Source organism: Moesziomyces antarcticus (genome assembly GCF_000747765.1).
Source record: "Moesziomyces antarcticus DNA, scaffold: scaffold_v10018, strain JCM 10317, whole genome shotgun sequence".
NCBI classification, from domain to species: Eukaryota; Fungi; Basidiomycota; class Ustilaginomycetes; order Ustilaginales; family Ustilaginaceae; genus Moesziomyces; species Moesziomyces antarcticus.
In genome coordinates this window covers 69609-94729 of record NW_014638992.1, presented here as the reverse complement: position 1 = coordinate 94729, position 25121 = coordinate 69609, and the positions used below count along the sequence as shown (strand labels likewise).

General features: G+C 62.2%; 8 protein-coding genes across 8 annotated transcripts; 4 read left to right on the top strand and 4 right to left on the bottom strand.

Moving 5' to 3' along the window:
- Window positions 1–684: 684 nt before the first annotated feature.
- On the top strand, window positions 685–4504 carry PAN0_018d5607 (60S ribosomal protein L23a; the record flags this gene model as incomplete). Its single annotated transcript, XM_014798836.1, has 7 exons — window positions 685–833; window positions 1451–1693; window positions 2009–2418; window positions 2597–3439; window positions 3496–3601; window positions 3687–3718; window positions 3972–4504. The coding sequence occupies 7 exons, from the start codon at window positions 685–687 to the stop codon at window positions 4502–4504; spliced, it is 2316 nt and encodes a 771-aa protein (XP_014654322.1).
- A 734-nt stretch (window positions 4505–5238) lies between these two features.
- On the bottom strand, window positions 5239–6744 carry PAN0_018c5606 (uncharacterized protein; the record flags this gene model as incomplete). Its single annotated transcript, XM_014798835.1, has 1 exon — window positions 5239–6744. The coding sequence occupies one exon, from the start codon at window positions 6742–6744 to the stop codon at window positions 5239–5241; it is 1506 nt and encodes a 501-aa protein (XP_014654321.1).
- Window positions 6745–7352: 608 nt separating this feature from the next.
- On the bottom strand, window positions 7353–11546 carry PAN0_018c5605 (kinase-like protein; the record flags this gene model as incomplete). Its single annotated transcript, XM_014798834.1, has 1 exon — window positions 7353–11546. The coding sequence occupies one exon, from the start codon at window positions 11544–11546 to the stop codon at window positions 7353–7355; it is 4194 nt and encodes a 1397-aa protein (XP_014654320.1).
- A 1145-nt stretch (window positions 11547–12691) lies between these two features.
- PAN0_018d5604 (uncharacterized protein) lies at window positions 12692–13390 on the top strand (the record flags this gene model as incomplete). Its single annotated transcript, XM_014798833.1, has 2 exons — window positions 12692–12730; window positions 13112–13390. The coding sequence occupies 2 exons, from the start codon at window positions 12692–12694 to the stop codon at window positions 13388–13390; spliced, it is 318 nt and encodes a 105-aa protein (XP_014654319.1).
- Window positions 13391–14080: 690 nt separating this feature from the next.
- PAN0_018c5603 (uncharacterized protein) lies at window positions 14081–16168 on the bottom strand (the record flags this gene model as incomplete). The annotated part of the gene is made up of 1 exon (XM_014798832.1): window positions 14081–16168. The coding sequence occupies one exon, from the start codon at window positions 16166–16168 to the stop codon at window positions 14081–14083; it is 2088 nt and encodes a 695-aa protein (XP_014654318.1).
- Window positions 16169–18140: 1972 nt separating this feature from the next.
- PAN0_018d5602 (rotamase-domain-containing protein) lies at window positions 18141–19266 on the top strand (the record flags this gene model as incomplete). The annotated part of the gene is made up of 5 exons (XM_014798831.1): window positions 18141–18273; window positions 18375–18535; window positions 18599–18841; window positions 18914–19026; window positions 19107–19266. The coding sequence occupies 5 exons, from the start codon at window positions 18141–18143 to the stop codon at window positions 19264–19266; spliced, it is 810 nt and encodes a 269-aa protein (XP_014654317.1).
- A 129-nt stretch (window positions 19267–19395) lies between these two features.
- Window positions 19396–19971, bottom strand: PAN0_018c5601 (HIT domain protein; the record flags this gene model as incomplete). The annotated part of the gene is made up of 3 exons (XM_014798830.1): window positions 19396–19520; window positions 19603–19800; window positions 19869–19971. 3 exons carry the CDS (start codon window positions 19969–19971, stop codon window positions 19396–19398), a joined length of 426 nt encoding a protein of 141 aa, XP_014654316.1.
- A 723-nt stretch (window positions 19972–20694) lies between these two features.
- PAN0_018d5600 (uncharacterized protein) lies at window positions 20695–25047 on the top strand (the record flags this gene model as incomplete). The annotated part of the gene is made up of 1 exon (XM_014798829.1): window positions 20695–25047. The coding sequence occupies one exon, from the start codon at window positions 20695–20697 to the stop codon at window positions 25045–25047; it is 4353 nt and encodes a 1450-aa protein (XP_014654315.1).
- Window positions 25048–25121: the final 74 nt, after the last annotated feature.

The window sequence follows — 25121 nt, the reverse complement described above, 5'->3', positions numbered from 1 at the left end:
CAGGCCGATAGCGCGTGCAGGCGGACAGTCGACGTGGATGTGGGGTCACGCCGTGCTTATCGAGGCAGGCGAGGCAGGCGAGGCGGGCGAGGCGAGGGCCACGAGGGGCGAGATGAAGGGGTGGGATCAATGGGATGAGCTGATGGGATGCTACGCTGCGATTGGATGGAAACGACGGGGTTCCAGACTGGGTCGAGGGAGAGAACGATTCCCTATTGGGCTGACCGTCGGGTGGGGATGTCGAGGTGCAGCGGTGGTGTCAGCGGGGAGCTGAGACAGGCGACCGCAGCGATGCCCGTCTGGCTGCAGCTAACCAAACCCACGAGGCTAACACGGCACGAGCGCAGCGTTCGGCATGGCAGTTTTTCGCACATGGCTGAGTGCGGTATCGTAGCGTGGCGCTTGTCCAAATCTGCGCAACCGGAGCCAGACCGCAGGAGAACGGCTTCGACAGCGGCTCGTGCGGCGGCTCAACTTCGCTCAACTGGGCACCATCGCAGTCTGTCTCGCCTTTTTTTCGCCGTCCCGCGGGCAAAAAAAGCAGCGCCACAACAGTCAGGGCCGCGTCAGTCGACCGAATCTGGCCCTTGGCCCTTGAAATTGGAATTGGAATTGCAAATGGAAACTGGCGTCGCGTCTCGATGCGCGAGAGACAGAGTGGCCAGACGCCTGTCGAAGTCCAGAATGAGGCCACGGCAACACCACAGCGCTCTGCAGCTGGAGCGGAGTCTAGATCTCGACAAGAAGAATGGGCTCGCGCCCCAGCTCGGCTCGTTGCAACTCTTCCTACGGAACGGCGACAACGCCGGCTGCTCGCTCCTGCTCGCTCACTTGTACGCCCTACCCTCGTCGTCCTGTGCGCCTCACCCGACACAATCTAGGCATAATGAACCCGCGGATGAGGGACCTCATTTTCGGTGGGCAAGCTCATCACGCCATCAATCACGGCAAGGTCCCGCAGCGATAGACGCTCTGAGGTCGTTGCAGCGTTCAGCTTTCAGTCGAGCCGGCCTAGATAGCCGGAGCACAATGCAGCTTTCGGCGCAGGTATCCGCATACGCCCACTTGAGAAGCCTGCTCTGTAGGCGGGCGGGGACCAGTTGCATCGAGCTCGAGCGTGGCAGCATCCAATCGATGTCGCCTGATGTGGCGAGTCGGTGGGGGCGAGGTGGGCTGGTCCAATCACGTTGCGATGCTGCGCTGACGGTCTGGGGCCGAGATGACATGCTCTGCTCCCATTGGAGGCTCGGCCTGGGTCGCACTCAGCTTTCCACTCAGCCCGCGTGCAGCAGCCGCTCCTCATTGGTTCGAGTCGACACATGACGACGGCTCGCTGAGCACTGCATGAGCAGCCAAGAGGCGCCAATCCAGTATCTGATGATCGAGCCCCAGCATGTATGCAAGCCGAAGCCACGCGATTCTTCGCTTTGATCGTCGTCGGTCCAATCAGCGCACGCGCAGATGCACAGCCCGCAGCACTACGCCTGTGCTTCCAAGTCCACGACACCTACGCATATCCCTATCGCACACTATCTCTGATGAGGGCGGTGACACGGCCAAGGTCGAACAGAGTCGGCCCGATTGGCAAGGGATGCGCGCTTGGAATTCAAGTCGTTACATCCGAAAAGAACGACCGAAAGGCCGACGGACTGCAGCTGCATTACGATAGGCAAGTACGCGCGGCAGGAGAGCGGTAAGGAGGCCAGCCCAGCCGGAGAAGTAGCGGGATCCTGTAAGCAGAGCAAGCGCCCAATTTTGGTTGGACCGGCGTCGCTGTCACGCGAGTGACAAGCAGCGGGCAAGTGAGTGCGGAGGAAAGCTCAAAGCTGAGGCGGTGATTGACAAGTCCACCCGCTCTGGCTCCGCTAGCGGTGGTTGAATATCGAATTTCCCTTTCCCTTTTCGCCGCAAAAGCGCCACCAAAAATCGGCGGTCCAGGCCACGCAACCGAGTTGGCCCACGGGTGCACTTCTGGCCCGGCCGTGGTTGCTCATGTGCCTCTCGCTAGTCGACCGCGTACCGCTGAACCAGCGAGTCTCGTGCTGGCTTCCACCGATTCCATTGTCAACCTGTGCGACCAAACTCTCGATTCGCGCGTCCGAAGTTCCACCGCGACCGAGACTGCACCTCCGCCGCAGCGTATTCGACATCCCAACCCACTACGTTATCTTGCCTATTCTGGGCTGCTACGAACCAGTGCATTTGCAAGCCGTCCTTATCTGCGGGAAATGCGAGCTCGGGCTCTCGACATCATGCGCTCGTCGAACGTGGTCGCCGGGCTTCTCGTCCGGTCACATGCTCGACGTATACTGCGGTATCGCAAGCTCAAAACGAGTCTTGATAAGCAGCATTCGCTTCTTGTGCCTGTGCAGACGCGTTCTTCGCGTGCGTCTCAGCTGACGCCAGGAGGTGCTCAAGGTTTGCGCTCCCCTTGCCTCTCGGCTCTGCGACCATTTCTTCTCGGCAACGGTGAAGTGTTGAGAGGTCCTCTTCCGCCACTGAGACTGTCACCCCGGTAACCTGCACCCGTTCTCGTAGGTGTGCCAGAGGTGGTCTGATTGGGAACGAGGGTCTGGGGCGAAGCACGATGAGGCAGACACGGCAGTTCCTGCGAGCGCAAAAGCTTCGGCGCAGTGTAACGTGACTTGCGTGCGGAAACATCCGCGCGGCGGCAATGCGCCGTCCAGACTCGGTTTGCATCAGCCGCCGCCGCCGCCGCCGCCATCGAGCTTTGTTGCGAGTTTCTCCGCCGTCAGCAGCAGCAAAGCGATTTGCCTCTGCCACCTCGCCTGCCATCGCGTTGTCGAAACGCCCATCGGTTCATCCGAATCGAAGAAAGGGCCCTTCGGTATTTCCGCTGGAAGATCGCTACCCCAGATCGCGTGGCTTTTCCTTGCATCGCCCCGCGTCGCGACCCGCTCCACACCGCTCTCCGCTAAAGCCATCACATCCTACGACCTGGCCGACTGCGCCTCAATTGCAGTACACTGCAATGCTCAAGCTACACAGCTGAGCGAGTGGCTTCACCAAATACGATACTGTACTGAGCATGCGGGCGCTGTCTCGCCTGTGGCATCCCCTCGATCCATCGCGCTGCACCTACCAAACACACGTGCACGCGCACTGCCTCCGCACCGATCCAGATCGCGCGCATTCCTTTCCAGGAACGAGCGGGTTAGTTCAGAAGATCAAGAGCTCGCCGGTGAGGTCAAGCGTAAGCTGCACTCGGCTGCAATTGGCATAGCATGGAAGAGTGTGGTGCCCCACATTCTCATCATCACCCGTGATACAGACCCGCACTGCATTTCCGCATCTGCACTCCCACCTCCCCAGATTTTCTTCTTTGTTGGGCGGCGGCGATGGTCTTGTGCATCTTCTCGCTGCACGGTCCCATGCAACATTCGTTCCGTGGCACCGTTTGCCCCGCTGTCGCACAAGAGTGAGCTCTCGACCGCTCGCTGGCTCAGCTCCGCTCCGCAATTCGATTTCTTCCAGCTGATCTTCACGGCAAGCTCAAGCCGGGCTACATTCTGACTTTGAATGCATACCCGAGCGTCGTCGACACGCCTGGCTGGCGTCATGGTGCGCACACGTTCCAGGCGTCAGCATGACCGTGCCATGCCCGTCACTTGACCATCCGTCGACGCCCGTCCGGCAACATCCGCGCGATTCCGATTGCTCTACAGAGGTGCGCCCGGTTATCTGCTCGAATTGGCTGGTCATCGCTCAGGATCCAGACTCGGTTTGGCCTCGCCTTTCAAGGGTCTCGTGACCCCAGAGCGCGACTGTGGGGTTGAGCACGTGGCATGTTGATGCAGAGCTGTTACATCGAAAAAAAATGACATTGATCAAATTCTTCACAGACACGTGATGTACGCCAAAGCTCGGCCGAACTTTTCACAGCTCACGCAAAATTCCAAAATTCGGCTGTTAGTTTGGGCCCACCCAGCCGGATTTGTCGTTGCGAGCAGAACCAGAAGGACCCGCGTCTGCGCACCACCTCCCGTCCTGTCTCCTCACCATCAAGATCCCCATCCATCTCGACCGTCACTTCATCACGATGCCTGCTGCTGCCAAGCCCCAGACCACCAAGGCCACTGCCGCCAAGAAGGCTGCCCTCAAGGGCACCCAGGGCACCAAGACCCGCAAGGTGCGCACCGACACCACCTTCCGTCGCCCCAAGACTCTCGACCTTGCCAAGGCGCCCAAGTACCCCCGCAAGGCCGTCCCCCACGCCCCTCGCATGGATGCCTTCCGCACCATCCTCTACCCCCTCAACACCGAGTCGGCCATGAAGAAGATCGAGGAGAACAACACGCTCGTCTTCATCGTCGACCGTGCCGCCAACAAGCGCCAGATCGAGGGTGCTCTCAAGAAGCTCTACGACGTCTCGGCCGCCAAGATCAACACGCTCATCCGCCCCGATGGCAAGAAGAAGGCCTTCGTCCGTCTCTCCCCCGACCAGGATGCTCTTGACGTCTCCAACCGCATCGGCTTTATCTAAACCACTCGCCTCTGGCGTTGCGGTCTAGACCACAAAAGGGGGTTTCGACCTCCATCCTCCCATCCTACCATCCCCGAAAAAATCGCTGCAAGCATCGCTCGACCTTGATCGCTCAAGTTGACGACTCGAAGCGTACTCCCTTTCTACGGTGTAATCTTACTGGTTTTACCTTGGCCTTTTCTCTTTGCCAGCCCCCATATATCCCGGCCAGACGTCGTATCTGTGCCCTATTTTCCTCTCTACTCCCCCGACCCAAACGTCCACCAGAGCGTCCTCGCAAGCCTCGAATCAGGCTTTGGGTCAACCCCCTCCCCCTTTTCCTTCTTCCTTTTCACCTCCTCTACTCTGCGCATTCTTTCGTTCGGCCACACACGCACGCACAGGCTGCCGAGTTCCGATGGGGACAAGGTTGCACGTCAAGGTGTGCGTGGACGGGTCGATGTTGCGTGTGGGGTAGCGGGGTGTCGGGAGAGGGATAGGGGTGAGGGGGTGTCGTGCAGTGTGTGTGCGCGGATGCGTCGTCGGCTTGAGAGCATGGTGAGCGTGCGTGTCCAGGGAAAGCTTTCGAGATCGTCCTGGTCACCACGGTTGAGTTCGATGAGTGAGATCGCTTTCCATAGCCAGCACATCTGTTGCAATCCATCTTTCTTTGAGATGCTTTGAGACCGCAACTGCAGCATTGCATTCGATGAAAATGAAGTCACGATGTGGCTACGTGTGCTGAATGAGTGGACTCAGGGCCAGGTAAAGTGGTACACCCACTCGCCCGCGCCGACGTACAGGTCCTTGAAGCCGCCGACCTCTGCTGGCTCGTCCTCTCGCGTCATGCGCGGGTGCCACAGCAACGCCGTCACGTCCTTTGGGAACACGCACGCCCCGAGCGCATCTTCCCTTTCCATCACTCTGCCTTCGCCATCCTCGTGCGCTTGTTTGAAGATCGTTTTCACTGACTCGTCATCGAACCCACCAAACTTTGGGACAGGGATCTTGGCTGCTGACGTCTTGAACGGTGTTGATAGGTCGAGCGACCAAACACGCACGCGATTGTCGATCCCCGCCAACGCCATCACGCGGGACTCGGGATCGAGAGCGAAACCAAGGTCAAAATGGTACGAGTTGACGTGTCCCTCGAATGTCCGAATCGTGTCGCCAGTTGGGGTGACCAGTGAGACCTCGCCCGTGATGCGCACAACGAGCAACTCGCCACACGAAGGCACCGCAAGGTTGGTCACCGATCCCTGTCCCGCAACTACAGTCCTGAATGCCGTAAGCGTATTGGAAGTAAGGCTCCAAGCACGTACTATCCCAGAGCGAAGGCCGACGTACAGCACTCGTCCAGTCGGGTCGAGTGCAAGCGCCATGATGTCGCTCAGCTCTTTGTTTTGCGCGACATGCTTCACGACAAGTGACGATTGCGTGTGCACAAAGGTGAACACATGCACGTTCTTGCCCGGCGCTATTGCAAGGATCGACGAATCCTCCGAGTCCCCGCTTGAGGAAGGAAGGCAACATGAGGCCCACGACGCAGAGCCGTGCAGGTTCACTACCCTTGGCAATTCGAAGACGTCTATGTTAGGGTCCGAAAAGTCCGAGGGGCTAGCTGGCCCAGTAGCAAAATTAATATCGATAAAACTGCTCAAGGCGCCGTCGTGGAATGCTGCGTAAAAGCTTTGCCGGGGACCCTGCCAGACCTGGCTTGGTCCAGAACCATCCGGGTCGTAGTCAAGCGTGTACATGGACGACAAGTACGGTCTTTCCAAGACGCCGACTAGGTCTGAGTTGGTGTTGCTCACGAGCAGAGCCTTCGAATGGAAGTCGGTGGACATGGACGCTATTGTGCACGGTTCCCGGATGTAATCGAATGGGCGCAAGACTCGAGTCAGCGCTAGCTGTGAGTACGCTGCTTCGGTAAGCTGGTGTGCGCGCTGCCGTGTTACGGCTACTGAGTTCCGTGCTTGCTGGCGCTGTGCCACCGGATCCCATCCCCTTTGTCCGAAGGCGCTTCTCCCGACGCCCAGACCCGAGGCGGCAGTGGGAAGCGCCGGCAATGGCGGTCGTGGAGGTTCTTGCTTCTGCTTCTCCGTCTTGCGCTGCTTCGACCCTCGATGTCTTGATCCTGATCCTTGCGCACCTGAGCTAGATCCAGACGCGGAAGTCGATGGGCCCGGGACGATCTTGAAGAAGCGCTTCTTTTCCGGGTCCCACCGGTGGCCCGGCATGTCAAACGGCGCCTCCGCCATGGCTACCACGACGTCGCAGCGTCCATGTGCGTGCGTATGCTACAGCTGCCGTATCCACGATGTGCAGCACCTTTTCTTGCTCCCTCGGAATTCTTGCTCGTTGATCGCAATGGCAAACGTAGAGGGCCTCGAGCCAGGACTTCGCTAGTTTGTGGGGAAGCAGGATGCTGGTCGAGGGCGCGGTGGAAGTAACTCCGCAAGTCGGTCTGACCTGATGTCTGCAGCTCCAAAGCCTAGAAGTCGACTGAAGACCCTATGAGCCCTGCATGAGGCTGAGTCGGATCGCTCTGGCTAGCTGAGAGCCGACTATGTGATGGGCGTAGAAGGAGTTGATTGACACTTGGAAGCCAAAATTTGGAGCAGCTGCACACTTTCCGCAACCTGTGGAGGTGTTCAACCCGGCTCCCGTTTTCCGCCTCCCGCTCCCGCTTCCGCTTCCGCACCTCCTCCTCCTGCCGCCCTGCCTTCACCCCAACCACTCGACCGGCCGCTGCACTCACCTGCGCCTACTCACACCACGCCTCTCACCACGAGCAGCGCACTGATATCCGAGAGAGACGAGACATTCATTCCGGGTATCATGCAATCTTTCCGTGCTGAACCGGCATTCACCTGCGATCGCGAGCCCTTCCCCTGGCCTCCTGCTCATGCTCCGAATCCGACGGTGTTGCCGCGCTCTTTCTCGCCGCAACGCCCGCTGTATCCGCTGGTGGAACACCCGGCGCTGGATTGGCGCTGCCATCGCGCATTCTCGACCTGCTTCTCGACCTCTGCCTGCCCAGGATCTGGGCGAGCGCATCGGGCGCCCTGGACCTGCTGCGTGCAGTCGACGAGCGCTGTGCCTGCGTGTGATCGGCCAGGATCGGCGCCACTGTCGGCTGCGGCTCGACGCTCCTGCCATACAGCAAGCTTCCCGGCGCACCGGCCTCGTGCGACAGCGAATAGTTCGACCTCGACCTCGAGATGGATCGGTGGTGCGCAAAGCGCTCAGGCGAGCCACTCTCGCCGCTGTGCCGACTGCGGCTCCTCGAGCCACTCCTTCCGCGGATGGCGATCGGGCCCGTGCGGTGCAGCGAGCCCGCCACATGCGAGCCGGCGCGACTGTCGCTGCTCGTGTCATCCTCGCCGTTCCAGGTGGTGTTCTCGTCCAGATCCGCCATCCTCGATCTGGGCAGCCGACCGCGGCGCTCGGACTCGGCGGGACTGTCGCAGCGCTCCTTGCTGGCACTGTGCACCCAGGCGTGGCTGAGCGAGTTGAGCGAGCTGCCGAGATGGTGTGCCATCCACGCCGGGTCGCGCTCGCGGTTGGGCGTCGAGCTGCCGCTCACGTCGGTGCTGCGCGTGCGGCTCGAGTCGCGATGCACCACCGAGATGCGCGACGTCGAGCGCGAGCGGCGCTGCGCACCCGCACCCGCACCCGCACCCGCACCGTCGTCGGCCGAGATCGAGGGCGACAGCGCTGGCGAAGCGCTTCCCGAGCCACCGGTGGCCAGCTTCTCAGGCCGTGTGCGAGCCAGGCTCGATGATCGACGTCCACGCTCGGTGCGCTGGAACTGCTCGTCCACGTTTGCCCGGTCAAAGCTCGGCGCTGCAGGCGACTGGCCCGCCGTCTCGGCCAAACTCGGATTCGACTTGGACGCCGAGTTGGCCCAGGCGCTTCGCTCGGCAAAGACACTAGGCGCACCATCCGCAGCACCTGCCGCCGTCGCCGTTGAAGTCGAGTGCGCGCTGCGGAGCGCCGACGCGGTGTTGAGCAGCGAAGCGGGCGGACCCATGGCGGCCAGATTGCCCGACTCGCCAGCCTCCTGCCGGATCCAGGCGCTGGCACACAGCCGGTCGATCGTCCATCTCCTGCGCGGATCCGGCTCGAGCAGGCCACGCAGTACCTGCCTCGCCGCAGCGCGGTCCCAGCTCAGCCCGTCCCAGGCAGGATCGACATCGGAGTCGTCGTCCGACTCGGGGTCCTCCTCGACGTCGGCGCGGGCCTTGGCGACACTGTTGATCTCGAAGCTCTCGACGTGACCCGCCCTGCCTGGCGCCGAGCCGACTACGTGATCCGAGTGCACCGCCACCATGCGTCTCGACAGCGCGCTGGTCGCTGGCTCCGTCGCCTGCCTCTCGCGCGGCAGCAGCGACGGCAACGAGGCGCTGAGATCCATGGTGCCCAAGCTCGAGGGTCCATGCGGTGCGCCCGAGGCACTGCGGCGTTGGCTGAACGCGAACCGATCCGCGACGCCGGCGGGCTCGACGGAGCCGGCGCGGTCGACCAAGCTGTTGCGGTTCGACACGCTGGGCTGCGACACGAGCGTGCTGGTTGACGCAGCAGCCAGCCGCTCGGCGCGCCTGCGCAGTCGCGGCGGCAACTCCCACTGCGCCTTTGCGATCTTCATCTGGAGGCGCGGCTCAAACGAGTCGGAGAAGGGCAGCTTGCCGCTGAGCAGCGCATAGAGGATGCAGCCGAGCGCCCACATGTCGGCGGCGAACGGCGACTCGGGCGGCAGCTCGTCGTCGTCGGCCGCGTCGTCTGGCGTGCGCGGGCTGGACGAGCCCGACCTTCCCTGGGCACGCAGATACTCGGGCGCAGTGTACGCTAACGAGCCGCCGCGACCTGTCCTCTGCGCGTTCCTTGCGCCCTTGGGCTCGTGCGCAGCCTTTGCCTCCTCCTTGAGTGCGCGAATCAGAGCCGGAGCAGCAGGCATCGCGCTCTTGGCGTGTGCAGGATCGACGACCTGCGCGAGGCCAAAGTCGGCGAGCCTCCAGCAGGGCATGACGGCATCGGTGACATCAAAGGTGTGGTGCGACGAAACGGACGAGGCGACGAGCGAGTCGATCGAGTCGGCCAGACCGGCGCTGTTCTGCCTGGAGCGAGTCTGATCTCCATCGGACTGTTCCGTCGACATGCGCTGGCGCTTCTTCCACGACGACTGATCCTGGCCGAGCACGTTTTCGAGCTTGAGGTCGCCGTGCAGCACGTGGCTCTTTGTGTGGAGCGCGCTGAGCGCGGACGCGAGCTGGCGCATGGTTTCGCGCGCTGCATCGATGGGAATGCCTTGGCTGCGCGAGGTGCGGCTGGTGGTTCTGCGGATCAGCCTCGAGCCGCTCGACGCACTGCCTGCTGCCGAGACGGGCGACGACGCCAACGAAGACGACGGCTCTTGCCCCGCGGGGATGGTGCGCAGCTGCGACGCTGCCGACACGGACGCAACGCGGCCAAGCGCATGCGAGCCGAGGTTGCGCGGCAGCATGAAGCCCGAGCCGGTCCTGGAGCCCGACTGGCGCCACGCGGGATCGTCCATGGACGCCTTGAGCGACGAGCTCCTCGAGAGCTGCATCGACGATCGCGCCGAGCCGGGTGCGAACCACGACCCAGAACCGGATCTGCGGTCTTCTGAGGCTTGAATCTGCTCGCCATTGAGCACGTAGGGTGCGGTGCCGACGGCGCCCTCGCTGCGCACAAAGTCGAGCAGGTTGCCCTGGTCGCAGTAGGGCATGATAAGCAGCTCGGCCAGCGTACCGCCCGAGGCGTGGGTGGGGCTGGCATGGTGCGCATCGATGGGGAGGCACTCGTGGTGGAGCAGCGGAAGCAGGTGCGGATGGACGGGCAGGCTCTTCCAGATGTTCAGCTCGTGCGACTGACTCTGCGCGTGCGGCTGCTTGGTGGCAGTTGCTTCGCGCGCCGGCGAACCCTGCTGCGAGTCGTGGTAGACGATCTTGACGGCGACGCGGCGACCTTTGCGCTGACCATCGATGAGTGGGGCGGTAGGATCGGGCGGCCCTTGGGCATCGAGGTCCCAGCCCTCGCGCACGGTGGAGAATCCGCCAAAGCCGATGGTCTTTCCGAGCAGATATCGGCCACCTGGGCCGACACGCGCGCCCTCATCATCGCATCGAGGCGGCGGGTTGGGAGCGGTGGTGGTCTGGGTGTCGTACAGCATGGCAGCGGCGCTTCCGAGACCGCGGAGGGAGGCGAATCCAGGAGCGGCGGCGGAGCCGTTGCGCACTTCGTCGCGCATGAGGGAAGCGCCGAGGCTGCGATGACCTGCACGTGGCGGAGAGTAAGAGAGCGAGCGAGCGTCGTACGAGTTGGCGGGCTGGACCACGCTGTTGAGACTCGAGAAGGCGCTGAGGAAGTCGGCGGCTGGTGAACGCACGACGGAGGAAGACGAATCTGGCGAGAACACGGTTGGAGAGGCGAAAGTGGAGTTGGCTGCCGACGACGATTCGGCAGGGCCCATGTCGGTGCGCAGAGGAGGGAGCGAGTCGGGACCAGCTACCTGCTTGGCGGTGGAGGCAGGGTTGACATCAGCGTCGGGCGTGGCAGCCTCGCTGCGTTCCCACCACATGCGCACTTTGGAGCCAACCGAGGTGTCCTTCTGCGGGAGTACGGCGGAGCTGACGGCTGTGGACGAGGACGGATGGAGGTCGGACTGCGCTGCCGAGCTCCTGCGCCGCCTGCCACGCCGTGGATCGTATTGATCGTCGATACTGTCTGCATGCTGGTCGGAGTCATGCTGCGGCGGCGGCGGTGGCGGATGGGATGATGTGCGACCGGTATCAGAGTTGGAGTTGTTGCGCGAGTCGGAGCGGGTGAGGTTGGCGATGGAAGCCGAGTTGGAGAGGGAGGCGGAGGCGTGGATGGAGGGGGGCGAACCGATGCCGAGGCGTGCTGCGGCTACGCTGTTGAGGTCGAAGGAGTTGTGCCAGTCGTCGACGGAGAGGGAGGCGCTGAGGCCGCTTGGATCGAAGAGAGGCACGTCATCCTCGGAGGGAATCTGAAGCGGTTCAGCCTTTGGAGGCTGCATGCGTCAGCCGAGAGACGGCGGAGGAGTGCGCAGGCGGGGACGGCGGAAGGGAAGGAATCTGGAATGGAGCTGTGCGTTTAGCAGAGCGTGCGCCACGGAGCGAGGGAGTTGCAGAGATGATGGCGCGAGTGCGGGCGCGGGCGATGGTGGTGGTTGATTGAAGCGGAGCGCAGCATGAACCAGAGATTATTACAAGAGAGCGCCGAGGGCAGTGCTTTCAGAGAGGCAAGGATTGATGGTACGAATGCTGAATCTAGAGGCAGACTACCACGGTCGGGACTGATGAGGTGGGCGGATCGATTCGGGAGATGGCGGAGCGAAGGCAGTGTGAAGTGGGGGGAAATAGGGATGTGGAGTCAGAGGGCGAGTGGAAGCGCAGCACCTCTGGCAACTCTCCGTGACTGCAAAGAGGCCACCGCGGAGAGGGTCGGCCAATTTGACGGGCTCCTTTCCAGCCTTGGCTTCACTGCTTGGCCCTGCTTGGCCCTCTGCTTGGACTCAGCCAACCGAGCGAAAGCGAAAACTCAAAAATTCCCCACACGAGACAGCCGCAGGAAAAGAAAGAAAGAGAGTTGGGGGCGCGGATCTGCCACCTGACCTCGCACGGATGATGCGCAGTGCTTCGGAAGAGGCCGACGGAGCGGGATGCCGATTCGGATGCGGGGGGTCGAACCCGATGTCCATCGGGAGATGGAGATGGGCACGAGACGAGACGCGCGGAACAAAGGGCCCAAGGCGGATGGATGCATGGGCGCATTTGGATTTGCGTGACGCGCGCGTTTGACACTCGAGCGATGCACTACTGGAGCCTCGAGGGCATGCACGCTCGGCGCGTCGAGTCCTCTGCGTCTCTGCGCAGGGCACGAGCCCACGCTCGAAGTGGAATAGCCGCGCTTCCACCGGCACAACCTCTGTGTGCAGCTCCGGCCGTGTTCGGAGCCAGTCCCGTCTGCAATGCTCTCGCATGCAAGTCAGAGCCAAAAGCTCATCACTGATCGATCCTAGCCAGAGTCAAAAAAGCGGGCCAGAAGCAAGACGATGAATGGCAAGGCGGATGGATGGTGGGAATTTCCCAGCCAGGCTTCATTCCAAGCCCAGAGCGAGCGTGTTTTACCTCGAAAGCCCACGAAGCAACGCAMGCACGCATGCACCATCGCCGCTCGACCGAAGCTCGAGGGGGCAGGGTCGCGTTGCAACACGCGTCGGGCACGACCAGCGCAACGCCCAAAAGGCAAGGTGGCCCTCAAGGCGAGCGAGCTTTTGAAGAGGAGTGACGGGACGCGCGTTGGCACTCGTGCTGGCCGGCGTGGATGCGGTGGGTGCGGGGCCAAGCGAGAGCGCAACTGCACGACTGCACGCCGACAGGGACCCTTTTCCCGACTGGCCCTGCATGCGTCGTGTCGTGCGGTCTCTCTCGAGTGCGCATCTGCCGCCCATCTGTGGCAATTTGCCCTTTAACCCGCCTCGCCTTGTTCGGTGGGGGAGGGGGTGCTCGTCGTGTCGTTCGGCAGATTCGCGTCTCGCATCTTTGCCCCGGATGGACCCCTCCTCATCCATTCAAATAGCAACCTCCTCCCCTCTCCTCTTTCCTCTTCCGATCCACCACCACCTTTGAGAAAAATCCTCCTCCTCCTCCCACTCGAACAACTCTTTTCAACATGCCTCCCAAGAAGACCGGAGCTGCGGGTGCCAAGAAGGGCAAGACGTCGGCGTACAACAAGTACATGAAGGACCAGCTCGCCGTGCTCAAGACCGAGAAGCCCAGCCTGTCGCACAAGGAGCGCTTCAAGCTCGCCGCCACCTCCTGGGCCTCGTCCAAGGACAACCCCAAGAACAAGGCCTAGACAGCATCCACGCCGTCATACACCATTTGCCTCCAAGTCGTCCCCCCACTTGGCAAGTGCGAGTGATTCGATCGCTTGGCTCATCGTCTTGGCCTGATCCCCTTTCCCATCCAGTAAGTCATCACCCCTTGGCCTTGGTCGGTGTGACAGAGTTGGGCGACTGCGTTCGTCTTCCAAACGGGGCAACACCCTCAACACGCATTTCCCAATTGGTGTAGCGCCGTCGCAGTACCCATCCGTCTCTCTTGCTCGCCCTTTCGAGCCGCCTTCCCCTTGCCGCCGCCCTCTTCACTTTGCGGAGCCTTGGCTTGGGTAGGACTAGAAAGTGCGGCTCCTCTCGCCCCGCCACGCGCAACCCGCACGCGCACGCGCCTCCTCTCCAACTCAACCTCCCGACGCGCCTCGAGCTTCGGCTAAATTGCAGAATTCGACAGCCTCCCACAGCCTGCCTTTTTCTTTTCTTTTTTTGGCCCAAATCGCTGACCCTCTATCCTCACCCTCTCTCTTTGCCCGTCACAATCAGTGTAATTCTATGACCTCTCCCTCCCTCTCTATGCTGTGTTTTGCGTGCGTGCGTGCGTGCGTGCGTGCGTGAGAGAAGCGATGTTTGAAGCTCGAATACCGTTACACATGTTGAGAGAGAATCATGAATGCCAAAACTGAAGAGAAGCTAGAGGGAGGCGCGGTGGATCAGGCGCCAATGCGCGCACGCGTGCTGGCCACGGCCGGGCGGGCGCCTGCTGCCGTCGCGCTCAGCGCTGGAGACGAGGGCGCATATTTGGTCCACGCCTTGCGCGTCGCCGACATGCTGCCCACCGCCGGCGGCTCCTGGACGCTCTGCAGTGGCACTGGCTCCGCGCCCGCGCTCAACACGGGCGACTGCGTCGAGGCCGCCAGATTGAGCGGCGGCAGCTGCCAGCGCGAACCCGATCCGCTGCGTGCCGTCTCCGCCTCGTCCGTGCCTGTGCGCCGCGAGTCGGTAGAGTCCGTCTGCGATACAGTGCGGTCGCGGCTGCCGCCCTGCGTCGCCGAGTCGCGCGAGCTGCTGCCGCCGAGCCTCGCCATCTCGCCCGCGCGCTGGAAGAACGAAAACGCCGACGGCGAGTACGACTCGTCGGTGCTGCCACCAGACGCGGCGATGCTCGGGGAGCTCGGATCAGAGCGCGTCTCGATCGAGAGCTGCTTGGATCGCGCCATGTCCACCAGCTCCAGGTCCACGAACCGGTGCGTCGCCTCCGGGTGCATAACCGCCGTCACCGGCAGCCTGGCGAGCGCGTCGCCCAGCTCGGGCATCTCGGCAATGCGGCTCTCCTCTTCCGTGAGTGCTGCGTTCGGATGGCCGCGCACAAAGCCGCCGTCGGTAATGTCAAACGTGCGGAAGCGGCCGTTGGTGCGGTTGATCACCGCGACATTGCTGCAGCTCCGGCGCTCCAGCACCGCCTTGGCCACGAGCAGCCGCGCGTCGTGCTCGCGCCAGTGCACGCGTCCCACCCGCAGCGCACACGAGCGCACCGCTTCGAGCGAGCGCATGCGCAGCACATCCACATGCGACATGGCCATGTTCGTCCGCGGCAAGTAGGTGCGAAATGCGTCCTGGTGTTTGCCTGCGCGGTGGCGCACCGGCAGCATGAGCGGCAAAAACGTCGTCTGCCGCAGCGTCACGCACACGACATACGTCGTCCGAACCGCTCCCGTGCCCTGGCAATGCTTGCATCCCATACCGCCATCGCCGTCGTGGGCGTGACCCAGACGCTGACGGTGTGCACTGGTGCACGTGGTGCAGCGCACGGCACACGTGGTGTCGCTGAGCTCGATAAACGAGCGCAGCTTCTTGCGCTCCACAATGGCGCGGCTGTCGATCTGGCAGTCCCACGGACTGAAGACGAGCGGCGGCTCGTCGAGCACCTTTGCGCCCTGAGGCGCCGGGCCCTGCACCACCCAGGATCCGCGTCGATGCTCGGTGTAGACGGTCATCTTGAGCTCGGCGGTCTCGAAGCGGCTGAGCACGACCAGGTCAAAGTTGGCCTCGCGCTGTGCGAGTTCCTTGTCGCGCCGGAGCATCTTGTCGTGCGACGAGGTGGAGCCGGTGACCGAGACGGAGCGGCTACGCGCGCTCGACTCGGACGGCGGCGATGCCGTGCCGAGCATCGAGTCGTGAATCGAGCCGGCGTTCGTCTGTGTGGCTTTGGCCGATTTGGCGTGTCGAAAGCCGAGCGACTTCTTCTTGCGCAGGATCTTGTCCTTCCATTGGTTCGTGGTGGGGGTGTGCGCGGCGAGCCAGTCGCCTAGCCCCTGTTCTTGGAACTGGCGGGCCTGATGTCGTTTGTCAGATGAAGAGTCGGATCGCTCAGCGACGTGATCGATCGCGGCGGCTACGATGCGGCGTCGGAGGCCAAAGACGCTGGGCTGTTCGGTTTGCGAGAGGTCAAAGTCGGCGAACTCGATGGGAAGTTTGGCGACGTGGTTGCGGAGCGAGGTCTCGTGCCAGTCGGCCTGCATGGACGACGAGGCGGTGCTGCTCGCGGAAGGGCTCGAGAGGTCGGACTCGATAGGAGCGTCGTGGTCGCGGGCGAGGGAAGGTCGATGAAACACGAGTTCCGGGCCGTCGTCATCCGCATCGACGTCGTTGGGTACGCAAGGAAGCGGCTTGAAGCATGCGGTCGTGCCTGGTGCCGAGGAAGGTTGACGGAGCGAAGGCAGGGCTGAGTGGATTGTGTGCGGTGGTGTGGGATAGTTCGAGGTCGAGTGTGAGGGCGGGTGATGAGGCAGCTGCGCCATGGCTTCGGAAAAAGTAGGCAGAGCCGGCGCGCTTGAGTGTGGCCCGAGGCGCAAATTTACGAAAGGGGCGTAGCGCTGGGTGCATGCGGCGTGTGTATGCTCTGCACTGGGCGCTGGTGGCCGACGCGGACTGTGGCAGGGGCACGGCTCGTCTGGCGGGGCTGCAGTCGGACTGCGATCCGTGCGTCTTTGTTTGGGTTTCGGGACGACAAAGGGCGTGGAAGATACGCGAGCACCCTGCTCAGAAGAATGGCAAGGATTGCAAATAGATGTACGTGCGCTTCGCCGAAGGTGCTGCGGAAACTAGATGGTGGTGGTGGTGGTCACAGCAAACTGGAATCGAGTTAGGTTGATGTCGGATGATCTTGCTGGCTCGAGCGGCTAGCGTGTGGTCGCGGTCCCGCAAATGAAGTCGACTTGAGCGGAAACGGCGGGATGAGCGTGCCTAAGTTATGTGCGGTGCGGATGTATACAGCCGCTGGATTAGGTGGGGTGTATGCGAGCGCGAGCGATGTTTCGATGCGAGCTCCTTCTTTATGGTGGGCAGGGAAGCTACGCCGGGCGTGTGGCTTGGAGGCAAGAGGTGACGAGCATGGGCGTGATTGTGTAGATTGCGAGACCCGGGAAGTGGAGTTTGTGGTGGTCGAGGGTTGCGAGGCCAGCGGGTGGCGCTGGGAAGCTTTGGATGCTGGCTTGGCCTGGCTTGGCAACCGAGAGCAATCCAGAGCAGAGTGAGCGCAGCTGTTGTGTGGAAATGCGGAGTCGGGGATCGACAGGGATCAGCAGGTCGGCTGGCAGCCGTCCATGCTAGCGGAGCTCGAAGCGGCTACGGATCCAGAGCCGTTCGATATCGGCATGGCGGCGAGGCCGCGGCTCAGCAACGTGGAGACGAAACTGTAGCTGTGCAGCGTAAATCCACAACCCCAATCGTGCGTATCGTTCCCTCTTCCTCTCTCTCTGGCGGCGACAAAGGGCCATTGCTTCCCACGCCGTTCCCTCTCGACCGTCTCGCAACGCTCGCAGCAGCTCAAGTTGTGTGTGCCGGCCAAAGTTTGACTCGGTGGTGCCGATGCGATGACTGAATGTGCCTGTGCCTGTGAGTGTGGGAGTGACTTTGACTGTGACTGCGCTGATGCAGCCTCGGTGCAGATATGCACAACCAAACCCATATGGGTGCATGGCTCTCGGCATGGCCGAACGAACCCTTTTTTTCCTCTTCTTCTGTCTCAGGGTGGCCCTCGCTTCCAGGACTTTTTTGTCGGCAGATGCATGGCTGCTCGCGTGCCCCGCCGCCTCACTCTCTCTCGGGGTGCACTCTCAGCATTCAACTCCGATCCGCTCATTTTCCTTTTCCTCCGGACCCCATACTGTAGGTTGGCGCCTTGGCTTTTCCCGCTCATCTTGTTTGGCACAGTCCGAGCTGCTTCCCGATGATGCAACACATTCGTATCTCAGCGCAACCCGTCCCACGCTCAAAGTGAGGGTTCGAGCTGCGACGAGCGTGTTGCGCGGTTGGGACGGCATCGGAGCTTGTTGTGGCGTGGGCAGCTGCCCGTGGGAAGATCCGTCGATCCTCGTGCTCGCCTGCAGAGACCTGCAGGTTTGGGTTTTGGATTCTCGCCCTTCCCTCGAGACGATTCCGCGGGACGCTGCTACCCATCGGCGATGGCGCCATCATCGCAGCCACCCAATTCATCCTGCGTTGTCCACGCCATGCCGAGCCGTTGTATAATAACGCGATGCAAGACCAAACGCCGGACGCTCTTGAGGGGGTTGATTCGGTCGTCTGCAGTGGAGCTGACCAACAGAGCGAGGACCAGAGGAGCGGTTCAATGCTTATTCTGCGCTGGCACACGTGGCGGGATTCAATGCGAGTCTTGGCTTGTCTTGCTCGCCCACTGCTGTCTTTGTTCATGGCAAAGAGCAGCCAGATAGCTTATACTGAACATCGGCGGCAGCAGCAGCGGCGGCCATGCTCTCTGCAGACAGCTCGCCAAAGTTCAGCCGAGCCCGCTCGGCTCCATCCCGCCCTGCGTGCCATGCAAATCGAAGGTTCCTGCGCCTCTTTTTTCCAGCATCGCTCGACCCCGAAAACCGTGGAGAGGGTATAGAAAGAAAACTAAAAATCGCAAGAAAAAGGGGGTGCAAAATCAGCATTTTTTTGCGGCAAAGTGTTACGTCGCTCGACTCTCAACACGGATTTCAGGCGCGCTCGGTCCAACAGCCAGAACGACGCCTGCAGTCGCCGGCAGGGAAGAGTTGATTGCCCTCGTTCCGACAAACACACGGTTCGACATTCCACCCGTACGCTCAACACGATCACCTCAGCGTCGCAGCCAGCAAGCGAGCAAGCACACAGCCATGTCGGTAAGTCTGCCTGCTCCGGTCCAGGAAAATCCATGCGAGTAGACGCTAAGTACGCTGCGACAGTCTCAGTGGGAGATCCGCTTTAGCAACTCGCGTCGACTGCCGTACTTCTACGACCCGGTGACGCAGCAGTCCACATGGGAGATCCCAGAGGGCCATACGGACGAGTCGATCCGATCGCTTCCGGGCGCACAGTACCTCGACCCTGCCAATGCCCCGGGCGCAACCGAGAAGCCCGACAAGGTGCGCGCCAGCCATCTGCTCATCAAGCATGCTGGTTCCCGCAGACCCAGCTCTTGGAAAGAGGTGAGTCGCTGTCCCACCCATCAGCGCGCAATGGAAAAAGCTGACCATTGCTGCGATCGGCATCATGCGCAGGCCAACATCACGCGCTCGAGGGAGGATGCGATTGAGCAGCTCAAGAAGTTTGAGCATCAACTCAAGCAGGATCCCGCCAAGGACAACTTTGCCTCGCTCGCCAGCGTGCACTCGTAAGTGTCATGCGCCGTGCAACATTCGCACCAGCACTGAATTCTGACCTCTTTCTTGTCGTTATGTCGTGGTGTGGTAGGGACTGCTCTTCCGCACGCGCGGGAGGTGATCTGGGCTTCTTCCAGCGCGGCCAGATGCAAAAGCCGTTCGAAGACGCCGCATTCGGTCTCAAGGTGGGCGAGCTCAGCAGCATCGTCGACACGGACAGCGGCGTCCATCTCATCTACCGCACTGCCTAATCTCTCTCTCTCCCACATGCCAGTGTACGCTCGCATGTACATCCGAAGCTGTGCCATCTCGAATCGCATTCTCCGCCCGTGTAAAACTGTCAGCAAATCTGTGTATTGCGGCTACAGAAGGGAACGTGTTTAGAGCTTCTCCAGACGGCCCTTGATCGTGTCGTGCAGCTTGGACAGCTCTTCCTTGGCAGGCTGCGTAGCGGGCCAGCCGACACCAAGACCCTGCTTCTCGTCTGGCTTGGGAATGACGTGGACTGTGGAAGAAAATCCAAGGCAAGAGCAAGAGTTAGCTTGAGCTGCAGCTTTCGAGGGCTGGATTCAAGATGCGCGACTTACAGTGAACGTGGTCGACCATCTGGTGCGCCATGCGGCCGTTGTTCTGCAGGATGTTGTACTGGTCTGCGCCCGTTGCGATGGCGATCTTCTTGGCCACGGGAAGCAGCTCAGTCAGGTGCTCGTCCGGCACATCGTGCAGCTTGGCGCCGTGGTACTTGGGGATCACCAGCGCATGGCCCTCCGAGATGGGTCCAATGTCTGTCCGTAACGCCAAACAAATGTCAGCCGTAATGATGCAACAGAAGCAAAGACGCACGCAAACTCACCGAGAAAGGCGTAGGTCTTGTCCGAGTCGTACAGCTTGAGCGACGGAATCTGGCCCGCGATGATCTTGCAGAAGATGCAGTTGGCGTCGGTCTTGGCGGCCATCTTGAAGAGTGCGCGGGTGGGAGCGAAGGCGAGAATGGTGGGCGAACGCGCTGGAGCGAAGACGAACGAGAGAGAGAGAGATGATGGACAAAAAGCAGCAAGGCATGCTTCTCGGCCTCCCCTTTGGCCCTTTTTTCCCCGGTTTGGCAGGTGCGGATGTGGTCCATGCGGTGAGCCGCCGCTGCCGCCCGGTGTGGAGGATGAGGCTCCAGAGGCTCCAACACACGACATCGAATTTTTCTAGATGTTAGAGCGATTCGCTAGCAAAAATCACGTGATGGCCTCGCGCAGAGCCGTCAGGGTCCACGCGCGGACCAGGCGGTGGACGGCTGTTTGTTTGCAGCGGCCCGCTTCACTCAGCATTCACTTCCGCATTTTGGGAGGGCGCTCCACACGGCGCAGAGCGCGGAGGCGGAAGTCGGAGAGAGGCCGCTTTGAAGACGAGCATCGGGCTGCCGCTCCCGCTCTCTTGCTCTCCTGGCAGTCACTCTCCAAAGACCAGGTCCCGGGCCAGAGCTCAAGTCGGATCCGCACGCCCGCTCCAACTTGCCTCTCGACACTCACACCTCAACTTCATCTCGGCTTCACACATACCCGCGGCGTCTACACAGCGCTGCATCGTCAACGAAGTCTCGACCGTCGATCGCCCACGCATGTTCCACTGAAGCTCGTCCACCCTCCCATCCATAGTGTCGTCGGACATCTCCAGCTCAGCCGCTCACCATGCTCAACACGCTCCGCAGGTCGTTCGGCATGAGCCCAAGCACCTCTCAAACCGACATGGGCTCAGGTGGCGTTCCTGCTGGAGTCCTGTCGCCATCCAACAAGCCAAACACCTTTGTGCCTCTGCGCAGGTCAAACAGCTTCACCAACTTCTTCTCTTCATCTCGCCCATCCTCACCCGTCAAGGACACTTTCGATGCACCCACAACCAGCGCGGTCCAGTCGCCCACCAAGCACTCCTCGTCGGCGACTCACAGCGAAGTGCAATCGGATCCAGTCCTCGCCTTCCTCGTCCTGCTCGATAAGAAGGGCCGTCAGAAAGAGACCTTCCCCATCCAGAACCTCAAAACCACCCTCGGTCGATCCATCGAGAACGATGTCCGCTTCCTCGCTAGCGACGTCAGCAGGATTCACTGCACCATCGAAATCGAGATCCAGGCCGCACCCGAGGGCAACGCCGCTTTCCTTCAGGTGCTCGGTGCAAACGGCGTGCTCCTCAATGGCGTCCAGGCGCTCCCAGCTCCCCGCGGCCAAGGCACGTACCAGCTCCACTCGGGCGACTCGATCGTTATTGCCAAGCGCTCCTTCCTCTTCAAGCTTCCAGAGACCACTGATGTCGACGCAGCCAAGCAGTCGGCCAACCTGTTCGCCTCGCCAGTCAAGGGAGGCAAGCCGTCGGCGGCAGCACCCCACACTCCAGCTGGCCCGCGAAGGCGCGTCAGGATGAGCCTGGTCAATGCGGCTCAGATCGACACACCGGCTCGAGCCTCTCGCAAAGCGGCATCGCCTGCAAAGTCTCGCAACGCAGACGACACCGATAGGGAGGCACGCAGGGCCAACGGCCTCCAGCGCTTCATGCAGTCCGCCAATGTCAGCCCCTCCAAGGCGAAAAGGTCGGGCCGTCAGAGCCTCACTTCATCCACATCCACCACCGGCTTGTTCGCCACCCCGCTCAAGAGCCGCACCATAGCCGCCGACCCCAAGACCGCCCCGCCCAAGCAGGTCAGCTTCAGCCTCTACGCCAACTCGTACTCGGGCAGGCTCAGCCCCGTCAAGCAGATGAGGATGATGCCACCCCTCGAAGCCATGTCCGAGGAGCACGACGGCAGCCTCCGCAGCGACAGCGAGCACGTCGAAGAGCAGCATGCCGAGGAAGACGCTCAGCACGACGAGTCGGAGCAAGACATTGTGATTGTCGAGGAGCTAGAGCAGGAGGCCGAGGCTGCAGTCACGCAGGCTCAAGGCGAGCCAGAGGCTGACAACGCCACTCAAGACTCGCCGATGAGCTCGATCGACGCTGCTGAGGATGCGGAAAACGTTCCTCCGCCCAGCGCGAGCAGCGACAACGCGCCTGCTGGCTCGCCCAGCAAGGGCGGCAGCCCCAAGCGCGCAAAGCGTCGCAGCAGCTTCTTTGGACGGGCCGGTCCTTTCAAGGGCATGAGCCTCGGCTTCTACGCTGAGGAGCGCACCGAACCCAGCGAGCCCAGCGAGCCCGTCGAGGCCGTCGAGCCCGTGGAGTCGTCGAAGGAGCCAGAGAGTGAGGAGGCAGCTGAGCACTTTTCGGATGCATCAGACGTCGAGCCGGAAGAGGAGCAAGCATCGGCGGTCGCATTGAGCCCCAGCGCTCGCCGTGTTGCGTCCAAACATATGAGGCTCGGCATCAGCAAGACCCCATCACCCGTCAAGAAGCAGCACTTTGTCGGCCTCACACCGCTGCCTCGGCGCCCGCGCCTCAGTCTCTCGACGAAGCGCAGGGTGTCTCTGCGTACCCAGACGCTTCTGCGCTCCAGCGAGGCGTACTCCGATCGCCTCTTCCTGCCTCCCCCACCGCCGTCGCCCGCCACGCCCGGCGCTTCGGGCCTGTCCAAGTCCATGTCGATGCCCTCGAGCCTGTCTGGCATGGTCGACTTGCCGCAGCCCGAAGGTCTTACTGCTTCCGCCTCCTTCGAAGACATCTCGGCCGCAGAAGAGAACAAGGACGACTTTGAATCGCTGCTCGATCCCGCGCTTGTCGAGGAGACGCCCGCACAGGCCTGGCGAGACTCGGACGAGGACGAGGACGAAGTGGACCAGAGCCTCTCGGTCAGTTCGCTCTCGCCACAAAAGCCGCCCGTGTACAACTTCAGCCCCGTCAAAGCCTCGGCGCTCCCGCAATTCGCCACGCCGCAGCCTGCATCCAAGACACACTCGCGCCGCATCTCGATGCCGCCGGCGGGTGCAAGCGATGCCAAGCCCTCGGCACGTACGGCGCTTGTGCGTCTGCAGATCAGCGGTGCAGGTGAGCGCATCGTGCACGAAAAGACGCGCGACACGGCCGTCGATGCCAGCAGCTCATCGCCGTCCAAGAGCAGGAAGGTGGTGCGCGTCTCGGACGTCGGGCTGCCGGCTACCGAGCTGTCGATGGGCTTTGACCTTCTGCACGACGGCGCGGCCGAGCCCGAGTCGGACAGGATCGCAGACGCGCTCAATGACATGTTCACCGCCGAGGAAGAGGAGCCCACGGACGACGAGCAAGACGATGATGATGAGGAGGTGACACAGGAGGAAGTAGTGCAGATCAGCTCGAGGAACCCGTCGAGCCCGGAACGCCCGGTGACGGAGAGCGCCGCACCGCAGCCTGCAGTCCCGCAGACTCCAGCGGCACTCAACTCGATGCGACACCTCTTCTCTGCTGCAGCCGCCGCACCCGGCACTCCCAACATGAACGGCCTTGCCTCGATGCTGCAGCCCAGCCCGGAGAAGACGCCTCAGTACGGCGTGCTTGGCGAGCGAATGCGTGCCGCCAACCCAGAGATCAGCGCCATCCTCTCGCCGTCCAAGCGCTCGCCTACGAAGGCTGCGCTCGCAGCAAGCCCGTCCAAGCCGCGCCGCAGTGTACGACGCAGCGAGGCAGCCGAAGTGCTGGTGCCAGTTGCAACCATCGCCGCTCCTCCTACTCCCCTCGCGACGCCGACCACTCCGAGGGCGCTGCCATCGATGCCAGACCTGGCTACGCCTGCCGTGACTCCGCTGCCGACGCCCGTCGCCGAGGTCCAGCCCGCGTTCGAGGCAGAGCTGCACGTCACCATGTTTGATGCCGCCGCCATGGACGCCCACAACGAAGTGATCGCACAGGCATTGGTCGATTCGGAGGTGACCCAGGAAGATACAGAGTTCCAGGAGGACCAGGTAGAGGCTGACCACGCCGAGTCAACAGCTGACGCTGCCATCGAGCCAGAGGCAGCTCCCGTCGATGATGCACACATCGAGGATGTGGCTGTAGCCGCTTCGCCCGAGCCGACTCACGAGGAGACCGAGGTGGTTGCTGACGAGCAAGAGGCGCCAGCACCGCTCGAGCCCTCGCCCACCAAGACGCGAGCTTCGCGCCGCGCAGTATCCGTGTCTCCCACCAAGCCACGCACTCGATCAGTCTCGCCCACCAAGCGCGCCACACGCTCGTCGCCTGTCAAGCGCGCTTTCGGCGACACAGCTCCGCAGCCAGAGGCTGAGTCGGCAGAAGAAGTTGCCACGACCGCGGCTGAGGTGTTTGGCCAGCCGGAAGATGCTGTCGAGGCCGAGAAGGATGCGAGCGAGTCGCCCTCCAAGGCGACGCGTCGCACTGGCACGAGGAAGGCCAAGGCTGCAGCGAGTCAGGCGATTGCAGTGGTGTTGGAAGTGCCCGTCGCCTCGCCCGAGAAGCGGACGCGCCGTACCAAGGCCTCTGCGGCAAAGAGCAGCGAGGCTGAGGAGGACGCCAAGGTGGTAGCGGAGAGCGAGAACGAGCCGACGACGGAGGAAGACAACCACGAGGAAGAGCAGGATGGGCAGGAGGAAGAAGAGGTTGCGGAGGCGCCGAAGCGCGCAACTCGGGCGCGGGCTACGCGCACCACGGCATCGACGACCACCAAGCCAGCCCGCGCGAGCCGCAGCCGTGCAGCCAAGGCGAGCGAGGCGGCGCATCCATCGAGCAGCGCAGCGTACGGCGATGACGAGGCGAGCGACGACGAGGCTGCACCCACCACCACCAGGGGCAAGCGCGCCACCACCAGAAAGGCAGCTAGCTCGCCGACCAAGCCCGCCGCACGCAGCACGCGCATCCGCACCACGGCCACCAGGACCACCCGCACCAAAGCCGCTGCACCCGCCGAGGAGAATGACCCCTCGGAATCGTCGGCTGAGAACGACGAGCAGTCAGAGCAAGAAGCAGCTCCGGCACCCAAGACGCGCACGCGCGCCGCTGCATCCAAGCCTCGAGCTACCAAACCTGCCACCTCAACCACGGCATCGAGCAGAAGCAAGGCCAAGCCCAAGACCGACGACGAGGCGGCTACCACGAGGTCAGGCCGCCCCAGGCGGGCGGCTGCTGCCAAGTAAAGCCTCAAGTTCCAACGACGATTCATACTTTCGATTTCATTTGCGTTTCCCGTTTAGCTTCACTTTCATCTTTA